Genomic DNA, 16,571 nt, shown 5'->3' with positions numbered 1-16,571 from the left:
GCTCTCTGTCTCGCTCTCTGTCTCGCTCTCTGTCTCGCTCTCTGTCAGCTTCAAGGAAAATGTCGGAGGTCAAGATCGCAAAGCGCAAGGACAAGTGTGAGAACTGCACCAAGCAGGTACTGAAACGGTTCCCACGAGTCTGTCTTTGGGAAGGTCTCGTCTTTGTCTCTGAGCTGAATTTACAATCCCCGCAGTGCAACAAGAAGCAGACCGAGGATGGTGCCGTACCGAACGCAGACCGCGAGGAAGTCAACGGGCAGGTAATGTCTGCTTCTTCTTTTTCTTCTTCAGAGGTCTCCACAGCGAGGCATCCTCCTCCATCTCTGTCCTCTGTCCTCACTCCAACTACCTCCATGTCCTCTCTAACTGCATCCATATATCTCCTCTTTGTCTTTTTCCTGGCAGCTGCATTTCTAACATCCTTCTACCAGTATACCCACTGTCCCTCCCCTGGACATGTCTAAACCATCTCAGTCTGGCCTCTCTGTAGTGTCTGCTTAGTAAGCAGTAATACCAGGATGGTCTTGTTGCTGTTGTGTATCTGACTCTGTGTATTGTCACAGAGCGGTACTGTTCTGGTTGTAAACAAAGAAAAAGTTTTCTGTTGTAGGTAGAGATTACAGATTAGTGATTTGAGTCAATCTCTTCCTTTCAGTTGGACGAAGGGTCCCAGTTGCTGCTGAGCGCGTGTCTCTCCTGTGACGGCTGTCTCTCTGAAGAGGACAACCTGAAGATCTCTCAGCAGAATCTGGAGGAAGTGGAGCGCGTTTTGGCCCTGAATAAGGTGCACGGCACGCAAAGTTTGCCCGAGAAACCTGAGACTGCCGGTGTCTTGTTGCACTTCGGGGCGATCGCTCACGTTGGCTCTGTTTTTTCCGTTCGTGTCAGAGGTGCGACGCGTCGAAGCACAAGGTGCTCGTGGCGTCGTTATGTCCGCAGTCGCTGCCTTTCTTTGCCGTCAAGTTTGGTGTGGGCATCAACGAAGCTGCACAGAAACTCTGCAGCTTCCTCAAGCACGTGGGTGAGCTAACGGGACTTTTAACGTGAAATCTCCTTTAACGCTTGTTTTCAAGAAGATTTGGGTGTTTGCTCTTCTTTTCTTATTCCTGTCTCATCCATTTTGCCACCAAAAAAATACACCAGCTATACATGTTGTTTTATTTCCAGCGATGCGTGTATTGTTTTGTATCCATCCTCAGTGGTCCTGCTGCTGGTTTTCACCTCTGGTTTGTTTGTTTTTTCCCCGCAGGAGTAACGTTTGTGTTCGACACCACGCTGGCAGCAGGCTTCAGCATCTTAGAGACGCAGAAAGAGTTTACTCAGAGATACCGCAGGAGACATCACGACTCCCATGCCTTGCCCATGTTTACGTCGTCGTGCCCAGGTAAAACATTTCTTTACCTTTTATCCTTTAATCCTATTCAACTAGTGTTTGGCCCACGGCTGAGCTCAGTTAAGCCCACCAAGGAATTCATTTTTAAATAAAACTAGATTTGAAACCGGAAAGCCAACTTAACGACACTACCTGCTGGATGTCCGGCCCCTCGCTCTTGTCCCTCAGTAACTGTGGCCCCTGAACAGTTTAGTTGAGTTGCACTGCTTTAATGTATTTTATTTTTCCTTTAGATTTTAAATCCCGCTCTTCTTCTATCCAAGTATTTTCTCTAGGTTTTTTGATTTCTGTTTTAGCGTCTTGCTGCAGGTGTTTTGTTGTACACAGTTAATGTGCACGTGCTGACAGGAGGAGGTGTTTGTAGAAGCGCAGATAATGATGAGAGCTGGAGGAGAAAGATAGGCCGCTCGTTCTTCACCACTCCCTTCAGCACAGATAGGACTCTTCTTCATTCAGCTGCTCCTCTCTGGGCCGCCACAGCACATTATCTCACCCCACATCTGTAAACATCTGTAGTGTTCTCCTCGTCCCTGACAGCTCAGTAGTCTGCATCCTTTGTCCAGTATGTCCACTGTCCCTCCACTGCATATGTCCAAACTGTCTCAGTCTCAGACTTTTTCTCCTTGTTTTCTAACCCTGTCTTTAATTATGAGGACTTTATTAAAATGTACTTTTTATCATTTCCACGTGTATTACTTGCTGTAGTTTGCTGCAGAACCAGAGCCTTGCCTTGTACTGTACCTAAACGATCGTCAGACAGAGGTTTTACATCTTTACGTAACGCTGTGACAGAAATAAAATGCAAGAAGGAATGAGTAGCCACCGAGGTTTGGTGTATTTATGGATGAAGTTTCTTCCTGAGCTGTTTCTCCTGTGTTCCTGTGCAGGTTGGATTCGCTATTCAGAACGTGTGCTGGGCAGTTTGGTCACCCCTCATATCTGCACAGCCAGGTCTCCTCAGCAGATCATGGGCTGTTGGGTCAAAGATTACTTCTCTAAACAGCAGGTGAGCTAACATCACGCACTTTTGTTAATGGTGTTTTAACTTAAAGCAAATGAATATCAGTGCTGGAAGCTGTGACATCATCAGAGAGGAGATTTAAGAAACACAGTTTAAAGTTTGGTTTGGTGGAGTTGTTAGCAGTCAGCATCTTACCTGCGTCTGATGGCGGCTTTAATGATTTGATTCTAACTAATCACAGTCAGGTCAGTTTTAAAGAGCATCATCATCATCGGGCAGCGACTCACGTTGAATTTGTGGTTCTGGACTCTGAAGACTGAGTCAGTCCAGCGTTCATTACTAACAGTGAAACACATTAAAACGTTTTAACTGAGCAGAAAAACAGATTTAACGTGATCTGAAGGGAAGAAAAGATTAAACTGCTCTAAAAACTGTCAATGGATTTGTTTGAAATGTCCTCAATCTGTCTTAGTTTGACTCGTCCATAAGTTTCTCTGTTTCTACAAACCAAAATCAGGTAAGATAATGACTGTCGATAACCACTCCACAGAACCCCACATTGGAAAATAGTCACTAACCTGACTGAACCATTTATTCTCATTGGACTGATCTAGGATTGTGTTAGGAGTTTCTAAAATTAAATTATATTTAATAGTCTGAAGACACGTTATGAAGACATCGCTGCTCTGTTGTTTATTTACAGCTGAATGTAGCTCACACTGCAGCGTTACTTCACACGTTCCTTAGAAAGCCATTTATTTTACACCCAGCTTCATTAGCTACAGCATGGGAAAAACCTGGTTTCTATAGTTTGCTTTTAATAACGAAGTGTCGCCAGAACAGTTTGCTTGTCTCATGTTGGATAAAAGGTAACAAACATCTAACCTGTTTGGGAAGATTGTCCTGTCAGGACTCTGTCCAAGTTTCAGCTTTCTGTTGATTTGAGGTAAGGCTGAAGTATTTAGAGGTGGTTTATATCTGTGTGGTGCAGCATGATGGTACCACCGCCATGCCTGACATGTCACCTTCACATCAGTAAACTTCCTGTCTTCGCCAAACAGCTTAGTTTTTGTCTTGTGGGACCAAAACTGTCTTCAGAGCACATTTGACTTGACCACTGAGCCTGAAGGTGTTGCTTAAGTTTTAGAACAGTGGGTGGGGGTGTCTTCCTTGGTTTGCACATCTCTCAGTATGAAGGTTATGCACGCTTTGAAGACCCAAATAGACCACCCAGCACCAGACTCACCATCGAAGAAGAGTTCTTCAGCGTGACCTCAGAAGAAGTAAGGAGGACCTTCAGGACGATTAATCCTCACAAAGCCACTGGTCCCTCTGGGAAGGTGCTGAAAGAATGTGCCGATTAGCTCTGCGAGGTGCTGGCCGACATCTTTAACACCTCATTCACCCTGGCAACAGTTCCCACCTGCCTGAAGAACGCCACCATCATCCCAGTTCCTAAAAGCTCTACAGTGACTGGTCTGAATGACTATCGGCCAGTGGCCCTCACCCCGATAGTCGCTAAATGTGTTCGTCTGTCTCTCCTTCCTGTCCTCTCAACCAGCCGGTCAAAGCAGATGGCCGCTTGTCCTGAGCCTGGTTCTGCTGGAGGTTTCTTCCTTTAAAAGGGAGTTTTTCCTTTCCACTGTTGCCACTGTGCTTGCTCAGAATGGGAGACTGTGACGAAGCCAAGATTCAACTTGTCTGCTGGATTCTTTAGATAGAGAACTTTACTAATTGGCTTTTATGTTTGTGTATGTTCCTGTAAAGTGCCCTGAGACAACTTTGTTGTGATTTGGCACTATATAAATAAACTGAACTGAGTTGAATTAAATGCTTTGAAAGACTGGTCATGACCCACATCAAAACAAACATCAACGAGGACCCTCATCAGTATGCACACCACAAGAATCGATCAACAGAAGACACCATCTCCTCTGTGGTTCATACTGCACTAAACCACCTGGAGCAGAAGGACTCCTATGTCCGTATGCTCTTTGTGGACTTTACATCGGTCTTCAACACCATGATCCCCCAAACCCTGATGGACAAACTACTCACACTAGGACTAAGCCCCTCCATTTGCAACTGGGTCTTGGACTTCTTAACAAACAGACCACAGTCTGTGAGGATCCACAACTTCTCTTCCTCCACCATAAATCTCAACACTGATTCCCCTCAGGGCTGTGTGTGAGTACCCCCCATGAACATAAGAGGATCTGCGGTGGAAGTGGTCTCCAGCTAAAGTACTTGGATGTGCACCTGAACTACAACCTCAGCTGGAGCAACAACACCAGCCTGATCAAGAAAGCTCATCAGACTCTACTTCCGCAGGCAATTGAGATGAGCTGGTCTGGGAAGCTCAGTCCTCACCTCCTTCTACAGGTGTGCAGTGGAGAGCATCCTGTGCTCCAGCATCAACGTGTAGCATGTGTAGTGGACTAGGCCTACGTCGAAACTGGGTCTGGGGTCAAAACTCTTGACCTTTAGAACCTTGTGGGACAGGAACTGTCATTTCATGTATTTGAATACATAAATACAGGTTCACCCATCCTGAGACTTTCTTTCTTGAAGATTCAAGTGAAAAGAACACTCTCTTTTTATTATCATTACTATCTTACAAATGTTGATAATCAAAGTGTCTTAGTTCAAACCATTTTAGATGTTGCAGTGAACTAATCAATTTTATTAACTGAGTAATGATTTTTATTCTCATGTCAAAGCTGTTACAGAATAATTATGCATTTTCTGATTTCTGCTTTTGAATGAGCAAGTGTGTGCGTTTACAAGGTTACAGTCAAACGAAAAACAAGTTGTTATGTTAAAACTGTCATGTTTTAGAATCCTCTCAGACGTAAGTAGAGATGTTTTGCACCTGTTTCCTGAAACACGCCAAAACAAAACCCTCTCTGTCTGTGAGAACATTTCTGATCTGCCTCATAACAATTCTCGCTGTCTCTAACCTCTTACGTCACAAAACCCACCCCGTCTGGTCGTTTCTGACCAATGAACAAATCCCAAAAAGTGAACCGGGAAAGAGTCTTTAAAATGTCAGTACTTCCTGGTCTAGTCAGTTCGGTGGGAGTTCTGTAAACTACACGAGAGCTAAAGTTCTGATGGAGTGCTGTTGGAGTTCCTGACATGACAACAAAGCTCTTCCGAGTTCCATGGGATTATAACATTTTCCACTGAGGTGAATGTGTGTCGAACAGAGCCTCGCCATTACTTCGGACGAGTAACAGCATCCTACTGAGACGCTGAAAGGGTGCGTTAAACGGAATCTCACCTGAGACATCTCCAGGTAAAGGAGCCGATTTCATCACCTAAGTGTACTGTAAGGAAAAACTGAAGAAAGCCGGAGAGTGTCGATTCTGGTGAACACTTAATTTCCCTCACACACCATCCTTTACTCCCTCTAAACTTCTTTCCATCTTTAAACTTTTCTATCAAGTAGAAATTCTTCCAGATATTTAGAAATGTCTGTGTAAAATGCTCACCCACATTCATGTGGGCAAAAGATCATAGTTGTACAGTTTTCATAAATGTCTTTGGTGCAGCAACGGAAAAATCATGGCCGTATGATTTTTCCTGATTGATTGCTTTGTTGTTATTTTCATAATTTGCCAAATTAATGTACATGTTTGATGTTAAATTTGATTCTGTAAATAAATGACCGCATTCATTTTGATGGGTCAAATCTAAATGACGTCTCACGTTTGCATTTCCTTAAATTCAATGCACGTTTTATTCAGTCCAGAAAAATGAGGAACCCGCGTTAAATGATGAATATATGCCAGCATCTGTTCATCTACACATGGAGGCTGCACAGCTGCAGAAAGAAAAGCTTTGCAGAGAGTGGTGAAGGCTGCACAGAAGTCTGTTGGAGTCAGTCTCCCCACCATCACAGACATCGACACCTCCAGATGCAGGAAGAGGGCCACATGGACAGAAACTGGAAGTTGGTTCCACAAGAGAGGAGCCTGATAACTGAAAGATCTTCCTCCCATTCTGCTTTTGGAAACTTTAGAAACCACAAGTAAACCTGCAGCCTGAGAGCAAAGTGCTCTGTTGGGAAAACATCGAACAATACGATCTCAAATATCAGATGGAGCTAGGTTGTTGAGAGCTTTGTAGGTTAGAAGTAAGATTTTGAATTCATTTCAGAATTTGACAGGGAGCCAATGGAGAGAAGCTAAAACTGGAGGGATATGATCTCTCCCACTAACTCCAGTTGACTCTGGCAGCAGCATTTTGGATCAAGTGAAGACTTTTCATGAAGAACTGTGCTTTTCTTCAAATAAATCAATAAAAACCTAAATAGATGACATTCATATCCATGAGTTCATATAAATATGTGATCACAGTTGATTACAGTAGTCCCTCGATTATCATGGGGGTTACGTTCCATGATAGGTGAAAACTGTGAAGTAGGCACACTATATTTCTTTTAGTGTTCTTATATATTTTAAGGTTTTCAAACCCTCTTCACATTTTTGCAATGTTCTAAACTGTTAAACCAATGTCATTTGAACAACATATATATATATATATATATATATATACACACACACTCACACTGTACAGTACTGCAAAATTTAATTACCAGTTCTATAGAACAGCAGCTCTGTTCGAGTTCTGCAGACCCTACCCTGCAGCATGAAGCCCGTCCAGGGATAATTGAGCTTCAGGATTATTTGTGACTTTACTGCCAGTTCTGTGAGAGTAATAGATGCATCGTTACTTCTGACTTTGTGTTGTAAATCTTTCCCTCCAGTTTGGCAGAAAGCAGTGGCCGGAAGCACTGTTGGCTTCTGGGTAGTGTAGTTCTTTGACTGGCATAGGCTTATTGAAAGAAAACTACAAAATGGCCACACTTGTTTGAAGTTTTTTTTTTTTTTGTTAACTTTTTATCCCGTACAGTCCCAATCACGTGAGTAATATTAAAGTTGACCATCGTGAAAACCACCAAAGAGCAAGTCTGCGAAAGTTGAACCATGAAATGGCGAGGGATTACTGCACTAACATGTGACAGAAGTTATGGCTGCTTTATCTGAAACACATGAACACTGCGGTCAGACTGTTGCCTTGAAATGAAATAATATGAATTATTTAGGTGTCGAGTAAAAGCTGTGCAGTAGAAACAGCCTCGTAATTACTCATCATGATACTTTGCAGACTCGGCATCATTTGGGCTTGAGAGAGTTGATGTAAAGTATTAAACATGTCTGGATGTGGAAAAGTCAATAATATTTGGGGGGGGGGGGGCAGAGAGTAGAGATGTTTCTCTGTGGGGTGCATTATTCAGCAGAAGTGAATAAAGTCATAATTAAGTCAAAAGGAGATTCAAGCTTCAGCTCTTTGTTTCAGGTTTGTTTTTTTACAGAATGAAATCTGATGGACGTTCTGAGTCCAGCATCACCAGCAGAATAACTTCATGTTGTCTCATATGAACAGTCTGTTTCAGACTGACACCCCCACCCCCCCAGGACAGACTGAGCAGTAAAGTTCCCTTGTCTTTGTTCCCTAACAGAAGCTGAGTCCAGAGCAGCTGTATCACGTGGTGGTGGCGCCCTGCTTCGATAAGAAGCTGGAAGCCGTGAGAGAAGAGTTTTACAACAGTCTGATGGAGACCAGAGACGTGGACTGTGTCCTCACCTCACGTAAGATGGACCGTTTCTTTCCCACAGCTGGCTTGTTGCTCTCTGTCCCTGAAATGGAATGAAAATATTTCTGGTTGCATTACGTTTTATCCAGACGACTTCCTCTTTAAGCCTCGTGTGTGTTTTTTTCCCCCACTTGATTAAAAGTCGTGAGAAACTCCAACGTTGTGCGCAGACACCCAGCTGCCAGATTATGAGGTTGTTATGATCAAAACAGGATGAGCTTTCTGCTTTAAGTCCACCTGTTTGTGACACCCCCCCCCCCCCCCCGAAGGCTGAGTGTTCATCTTTATTGTGGGAAAGCTGCAGCGAAATAAACCTGCAGACATCATCCATCACGCTGAGAGAAGGTTCTGCTCCTCCAGCAGGTCGCTCCGTGTTCCTGCTGTCGCTCGCAGCTTTTACAAGACTTTTTGTCAAAATAAGACGGTGACATTTTATCTGATTTTTCTTTCAGGGGGTTAACTTTTTGAAGTTGTATAACTCTTAATATTTTTTGCACTGAAGGAGAAATTTGCAAATTCTTTGCAGTTTTTTGTTGCAGGATCTTGTTAAAAAGAATGAAACTTGTTGACAAACTGGACATCCTCCGGTCAGACCAGCTTTATTTATAGAGCACTTTAAACACCCACAGGACCACAGTGCTGCACATGTAATATAATAATCAAACTATCAAGAATTATTAAAGTACCCGTAATTAAAAGTCAACGTCACAGATGGCGACAAAGACCAGGGAGAAGAGATGGTTTAACAAGGGACAGCCCGGTCTCCTCTGAGCTTGCGCTTTGTCTTCGGCTCACTCGGGAGCAGCTGGTCACATGACCTGAGGGGTCCAGAGGGGAGCAACTCGGACAGATAGGGCAGGGCAAGTCCATTAAGAGCTTTAAAAGCAAATAAGATAATTTTAAAATAAGCTAAAACAGGAGAAATGTGGTCAAACTTTGATGTGCCAGTTAAAATCCTCTGAAGACCACCGTTGCTCCTCGAACACTCGGCCTTTTAGCAGCACTTTCAAGCCAAACCATGAATACGATTAGGCCATGAGGCAAAAACTTGACGTGTACGTAACTAAAAGTTTCGGCTTTTATTCTTGAGAAGATGAAGCTGGAGCATTTTTTTAGTTCCTTAATGTTTGTTTTATAAAAGTTTGCTTCCTTTTCAGGAGAGATTTATCACCTGATGGAGCGAAGGAAGATGTCGGCGGAGGAGCTGGACTCTGTTGCACTGGACCAAATGTGAGTTCTGGTGCAACACGACCCGCTCACAACAACTCTGAACGATGTCAATCGTTTCAGCTTCACTGCCCCTGTCCCAGAGCGAAACGTGGGAATTGGAAATACCCTCCGTCTGTCCGTGCACGTTGAGAGCACGATAACTTGAAAAATAAGTGAAGTACCGACTTCCATTTTGGTGTGTGGCTGCGTCCAGATGTAAGAAAGGTCATTATCGAAATTGGGTTGCCACATCAAAATCCAAAATGGCCACCGTCCTGTACAGTAGTCCCTTGATTATCGCGGGGTTACGTTCCACACATCCTTTCACCACAGGTGAAAAACCTCAATATAGGAACGCTATATTTATTTTAGTATTTATAAATATTTTAAGGCTTTAGAAACCCTTCCCACACTCTTAACAATGTTCTAATCTCTTAAACCTACGTCATTTAACAACATATGTATATGTACTGTACAGTACTGCAACTGCAGACCAGCAGCTCAGTTCTGGTCCGGCTCAGTTCCAGTTCTGCAGACCTGCCCTGCAGCGACGAAGCCCACCGCCCTGTCCAGGTCAATGTGCACGTGTATAATTGAGCTTCAGGATTATTTGTGACTTTCCTGCCAGTATGAGATTAATAAATAGATCGTTATTTCTGACTTTGTGTTGCAAAAATTTTCCTCCATTTTAGCAGAAAGCAGCGGCCGAAAGCACCGTTGGCTTCTGGGTAGTGTAGTTCTTTTGACTGGTGTTGTAGTGTAGGTTTATTGAAAGACAAAATGGCGGCGCTTGTTCGAAGTTTTTTAAAAATGTGTAATTTTTTGTTAACTTTTTATCCCATACTGTACCAATCATGTGAGTTATATTGAAGTTGACCATCGTTGAAAAAATTGTTCTTTCCTCAAGTGATTGGGGTGGCCAAAGATTAATGTATGGGGACGGAGGCCACCAGTGGCCCCCCTTTTGGCTCCTCCACTGCACCTGGTGATGGATAAAATTACTCTCTCCTCTCGCCAGGTTCACTGCGCTGCCTCGGACAAGAGGAAAAAAAGTGCAACTCTTACCCACTGAACACTGTTGCACCAAAAACATTTAGGTTTACATTCCCTGTTCAAGTCCAGTCCAGAAAAAAGTCCAGTCCAGAAAAAGCACTGGTCTTTAAAACTCCAAACATTCACTGTTCAGATCCCTCAGTGACAGGGACACTGATTGTTTACTTTGTCTTTGTGAATCCAGTAAACTGAAGGGCTGACAGATCAGCGATTGTTTTTTCTGCCATGCAGGATGGGAGACGGTGGCGACGCGGCGCTGGTGAGGCACGACGGTCGAGGCTCTGAAGGCTTCCTGGAGCACGTGTTCAAACACGCCGCTAAAGAGCTGTTTGGTCTGGACGTGCAAGAAATCACCTACAGAACCCTCAGGTCAGAGGTCTTCTTATGAATTATTTTATAAGAGTCGTCATGACGCTCCAACAGCTCCATCAACCAGAGCAAATAAAGCTCTGCTTCACAGCATTCAAATAAATATTTAAAAATGCATTTGGAAAAATGAACATGTTGTCTAAAATCACATACTGACATGCAGGTGGAATATTTATTAATCGTCAGTTTAAATTTTAACGCTCAGGCGTAAATAAGGAGAGAACAGAACGCAGCGTGATGGAAGTCCTGAACTCTGCACAGACGTGATCAGCTGTTACATTTTTAGTTATTATATTTCGGATCACTGCTGAAATAATTTTCTTCACAAGTACTGAGTTCATGGTGTCATCTGAAACACCAAACAGCTGTTTCATTGAAATGATTTGCTCTTAGCCTCAGCCTGCAGCAGCCGATGTATATTTCACCTGCTAACATGCTAACTCTTGTAGCATGTTTGTTTTGGACTGTGTTACCCTGAAAAGAGAGTTACTTCTCTGTTAGATGAGCCATGACTGGCTGTTAAAATAAACCTGCATGTCCCTTTTTACGAGCATTAAAGTTTAGGTAATCCACAACTAAACTAATGTCCAGAGCAGCTGAGGAGAGGAGCGCCGCTCAGGGCTTCTTGTGACTGGAAGGAAAAATAAAACCATCTTTATCTGGCAACGTTAAGTCCTCTGGATTATTGAGCATGCATCAAGATAAAACAAACTGTAGTCTTTGGTATCTTATTAAGAAGCATTTAACCTGCAGCACATGGAAACATTTAGCTGTTTTTGACTGACTGACTTCAGGAGCACCTTAAAAGTCCAAAGTCTTCCCGTCTTTAAACTTGATGCTGAGCAGTGGCCGGTTTGTGACGTAACGTCTGCGGGTTAACAGGAACCGGGACTTCCAGGAAGTGACGCTGGAGCGGGACGGGGAAACTCTGCTGCAGTTTGCTGCCGTGTACGGTTTCCGAAACATCCAGACTCTGGTGCATCGAATGAGGAAGGGGCGTGTCCCTTACCAGCTGGTGGAGGTCCTGTCCTGCCCCGGAGGTAAACCCACTTCACACCCCCGCTGGTACTCGTTGAATCTAGCGATGTCAGACCGTTCCCTTTCCTCCCTCGTCTCTGCAGGGTGCCTGAGCGGCCGAGGTCAGGCGGAGAGCGAGGTGGAGGGTCGGGTGGATAAAGCTCTGGTCCAGCAGATGGAGGAGGTCTACAGCAGCCTGCCTGTCCGACTGCCAGAACTGAACCCCGCCCTGAAGACCCTGTATGAGGACTGGCTGCAGGGCCAGAACTCCACTGAGGCCAGCAAGCTGCTGCACACGGAGTACAGAACCCCGAGTCAGGTCCACACGCAGCCCCCGCACATGGAGTGGTGAGAGGGCTCAGAGACAAACAGCCGGGCGGTCCAGGTTCTGCTGCGACCCGCTCAAGACTTTATCTGGACCAGAGGACAAGCTGTGGACCACGGGGAGCGGCTTATTCTGTTTATTCAGTTTTTTTAATAAAAGGAGACATGAAGTCCATATAAAACGTCCATCCTAAAGCTGTACCGTTGGAAGGATATTTGGTAAAAACTGAATCTGTAGCAGGTTTGATCAGAACCATAGACCTCGGACCAGATGTGCAAAAACCCCTGTTGGCCCAAAGAGGGGGGGCTTTTATTGTTGTAGTCGTGTTTCCTGTATGGAAGCTGCTTCCTGTCAAACAACGCTCACTATGCACCGGAGAATCAACGTAATATTATTATTATTATTATTATTATTATGTTTAGCTCGTGTGAATTTCATTTATATCGTCGTCTCCTCCAGTTTCATCTTTTGTATTAAGTTGTGTATTTTTCTTCATTTTACAACAAACTTGTGACGTGTAAAAAAAGACTAAAGTATTCTGTCCAACAAATGTTTTGTGCCCTTTCAGAGAAGAATCAGGAGCTGCCTTTTAACGTCCGGAGCAGCAGCAGCTGACTGGTCCAGTTTTATTTTTATTATTTTTATAATTCACTGCTTTTGCTCACAAAGATTTGACTAAAGTTAAATTAGAGGTCAGAGACGACAGCCTGACTGTTCATATAACTACATGTCTGTTCATTACAACTGGTTTTATTAGAACAAATTATGATTCATTATTAGTGATTCATTATTAGTGATTCATTGTTAGTGATTCATTATTAGTGATTCATTATTAGTGATTCATTGTTAGTGATTCATTATTAGTGATTCATTGTTAGTGATTCATTGTTAGTGATTCATTATTAGTGATTCATTGTTAGTGATTCATTATTAGTGATTCATTGTTAGTGATTCATTATTAGTGATTCATTATTAGTGATTCATTGTTAGTGATTCATTATTAGTGATTCTGTGCGATCTTAAAGTTTAAATTTACTTTTAATGTTTTCTGACTGGATGAGTCGAGTAAAATGTTTCTGAATTCTACAGTTGTAGTCAGAAGTTTACATACACCGATCATGAGCAGCTTCATGATTTTTCTTCTTTCGGCTGTTCCCTCTTCAGAGGTCTCCACAGCGAGTCCATCCACTGTCCCTCTGGATGCGTCCAAACCACTGTCCCTCCTCTGGACGTGTCCAAACCATCTCAGTCTGGTCTCTCTAACTTTATTTCCCAGTTGTTCAACCTGTGCTGAACCTCTGGTGATCTCATTCCTGATTTTCTCCATCCTTGTCACTCTGAACCTCAACATCTTCATTTCTGCTTCTTCCAGTTCTCTGTAGATATTGGAGCCTGTATGTATACTTTTGGCCTTGTGTCAGGGAAATGCACACTTGTTGTGCACCCAAGGCTTGTTTTGAGTGATTGGTTATCTACCACAGTAACATTTTATTTTATGTAATTTTTTTTGTAAATATAGGAGTACTAGTACATGTACACACACAGCTCGACAGGTGGCAGCAGATGGCGCCTCAGGGGATGGAAGAAGCTGCACAGCTCAGTTTATCTGCCTCTAAATGTGTTGATATGCATCTAAACCCCACTTTACGTCCAGCAGCACCTTCAGCGACACGAAAGATATTTAGAGAACAACTCTTCACAGGTGAAGAACATTTAGTAAATGCTTTACACAAGATGTTAGTCCAGCCTTAACGCAAACACAGTTCTAAACCAAACTTTAAACGTTTCAGAAGATGATTGACGTGTTGGATGTGACTTGAGCTCTAATAAAAACAGGTTTTTTCTTTTCGCTCCAGTTGACGGAAGTCCTGAGGCGAGTCTGTTGACAGGAACACATCAGAACAAATCACCCCGGGCTGTTTTTCTTTTTTTTACATTTCTCTAGGGTGGGGTCAGTTTACTCAGTGTTGGCTCTTTTCAAAATGTGTTCGGCACAGTGGTGGCCCACATGACCCGGAAAGTAAGAAGAGGGTAAAGATGATGGATGGATGCTCAGTGGCTCATTTGGTAGTTTGGTTTATTGTCTTGTATGTGCAGGTCAACACAAGGTCAACAATGAAATGCTCAGAACAAGAAGAAAAGTCTCGACTCGCCAAATAAAAAGTGGAACAAGAAGTACATCTACAAGTTCCAGAAGAAATATAGTAAACACAACATGGTAGAATATAACTGTAGAGCTGCAGCCTCTCAGTAAGAAGGTCGCCGGCTCAAATCCCGACCGGGGACCTTTCTGGGTGGAGTTTGCTGTTCTCTCTGTGCTGCATGGGTTTTCTCCAGGCAGTGCCGGTGTAAGCCTCCATGGGGCCCTAAGCGTAATTTTGGTTTGCGGCCTTCTATTTCTGCTAACAATGTGAATTACTGCAATCAACAGTCAGATGATTAGATCATTCACCCCCCTAACAAACTCATTGCAACTCTGACAGCTCTGTTTACCCTGTATGTAAATATAGTGGTACTAAAAGAATAAAAAACAGTATTTTACATCGTCATCTGGTTTATTTCTTTGGTTCCAAAGAATTGCAGCGGTTATGTTCAAATTAATTTGTAATGCAAGATCAACAACAAACAACAGATAAAATAACTTGGATGCATAAAAATAAATTGTGCAAAAATATCCATCCATGATCTTCCGCTTGTTCCAAAGTCGGGTCGCGGGGCAGCAGCTTGAGCAGGGAGGCCCACACATCTCTTTCCACAGCCTCCTCTTCTGGGAGGACTCCAAGATGTTCCCAGGCCAACCGAGAGACTTATTCTCTCCAGCATGTCCTGGGTCTTCCCCGGGGTCTCCTCCCAGTTGGACATGCCCGAAGCACCTCTCTATGGAGGCGCACAGGGGGCATCCTTACCAGATGCCTGAACCACCTCAATTGGCTCCCCTCGACGTGGAGGAGTAGCGGTTCTACTCCGAGTCTCTCCCGAATAACTGAACTTCTCACCTTCTCTCTAAGGGAGAGTTCAGCTACCCTGCGGAGAAAACTCATTTCAACCTCCTGTATCCATGATCTCATTCTTTTGGTCACTAGCCAGAGCTCGTGACCATAGGTGAGGGTAGAAACGTAGACTGACCGGTAAACAGAGAGCTTTATCTTGCAGCTCTCTCTTCATCACAACGGACCAGTACAGAGTCCGCAATACTGCAGATGCTGCACCAATCCGTCTGTCAATCTCATGCTCCATTCTTCCTTCACTCGTGAACAAAACCTCGAGATCCAGTGACTCCTCCCCCTGACCAATCAGTGACCGACTGTTCTGACGTCACGTTTAGGTGCAGACTCTGCTCGAACAGTCCCACCAGAGAAGCAGTCACTAAAAAAGGGCTGAATCAGCTAAAAATACTAGTGGAATAACGTTGTTTCAGTGGCAAGCTGAGCAGAGTTGGGGCTGAGTAGGAGTGGTGGAAAAGGGTCATAAATTGTGTGAGTGAGAGAGTGAATGTTTTTTTTCTTGTTAGTCTGTCCCTGTGACTGGAGACCTGGCCAGGTGTCCCTGTGATGGACTGGAGACCTGGCCAGGTGTCCTCCACCTCTGGCACAGTGACTGCACGACCTGGAAAGAAGCGTGTAAAGATGATGGTTGTTTACTGTCAATATAACCATGAAACAAGAGTTCAAGGTGCTCAGGTGTTTGTGTTTCTGACGGGAACATTATTCTCTCAGCAGAAAGTGTTTCAGCCGCTCTTTGTTAGGAGCTTATGTTACTCTGTTGTTCTTTGTGTTTGTAAGTTGTACCTCCCAGATGTTCTCCTGGCTTCAGATCACATCACAGGTCGTTGTTTTAACCCCTTTTTTGTTTGTTTGAGTTGAGTAAACTTGATGGTTCTTTTTTTATGTTCTCGTAGCTATGTCAATAATTTGGCAGCTTTCCAACTATTCATGCTTGTTGGCCTGATTGCTCCCTCGTTCATCACCCTCATCTCTGTCCTCCTTAACAAGGACAAAATGTTCCTTCTCTAAAGGAACTTTAACCAAATTCTTACCTGTTTTGCTCCACCCCAGTTCAACTGGTTACCATTAAAAAGCCACAAGAAAGAGCTAAACATTTTTTTACTGTCTCCTCTCTCGGAGAACAGTTTCAGGGTTTGAGTCCCCTCCAGGCTCTTAACAGAAACTCAGACTGTCACAGATACATGTGCCAAGTTTGTTTGAGATTTATGTCGAGCCGGTCGTTGTGTTCTTCTTGAGATTTTAGGCTGTTGTGACGGTTGATTCTGTTCTTTCTGATCACTGAGATAACTGTTAGTAAAATTTTGTATTATCTGTCTGTCTACAGTTCTTTTTCCAAGTAGAGCAAGAACTCAGTTTTGTGTTATTCATTGCAGTTTTTCTGTCTTTAGCTGATGTTTCAGAGCTTGTATTTTCAGTGTAGTCTTTTTAAATGAGTCAACCTTCATCTTAATGACGCGTGTTGACATGAAGGAGAGGATGCACATATCGTCTACTGCAAATACTGGAGTCCGACAAATGCTATTCAATTTAAACTGCTTGAATGTTAGGACTTGTTCAGCTTCATCAACATAGATTGA

At 43.5% G+C, this 16,571-nt stretch overlaps 1 protein-coding gene across 1 annotated transcript in view; it reads left to right on the top strand.

The window, feature by feature from the left end:
* narf (nuclear prelamin A recognition factor) overlaps window positions 1-12,143 on the top strand; it is a 12,799-nt gene extending 656 nt beyond the window's left edge. Inside the window, exons 2-12 of the mRNA XM_037690700.1 lie at window positions 49-116; window positions 195-260; window positions 656-784; window positions 889-1,021; window positions 1,250-1,384; window positions 2,281-2,399; window positions 7,882-8,011; window positions 9,174-9,246; window positions 10,510-10,647; window positions 11,530-11,687; window positions 11,769-12,143. Of these exons, the coding sequence (XP_037546628.1) occupies window positions 60-116; window positions 195-260; window positions 656-784; window positions 889-1,021; window positions 1,250-1,384; window positions 2,281-2,399; window positions 7,882-8,011; window positions 9,174-9,246; window positions 10,510-10,647; window positions 11,530-11,687; window positions 11,769-12,016 (1,386 nt within the window). The 5' untranslated portion in view covers window positions 49-59 and the 3' untranslated portion in view covers window positions 12,017-12,143. The remainder of the gene's footprint in view (window positions 1-48; window positions 117-194; window positions 261-655; window positions 785-888; window positions 1,022-1,249; window positions 1,385-2,280; window positions 2,400-7,881; window positions 8,012-9,173; window positions 9,247-10,509; window positions 10,648-11,529; window positions 11,688-11,768) is intronic.
* Window positions 12,144-16,571: the final 4,428 nt, after the last annotated feature.

Source organism: Nematolebias whitei, chromosome 17, assembly GCF_014905685.2.
Source record: "Nematolebias whitei isolate Nwh7 chromosome 17, NemWhi1, whole genome shotgun sequence".
NCBI classification, from domain to species: domain Eukaryota; kingdom Metazoa; phylum Chordata; class Actinopteri; order Cyprinodontiformes; family Rivulidae; genus Nematolebias; species Nematolebias whitei.
This window is presented reverse-complemented; position numbering and strand designations above follow the sequence as displayed.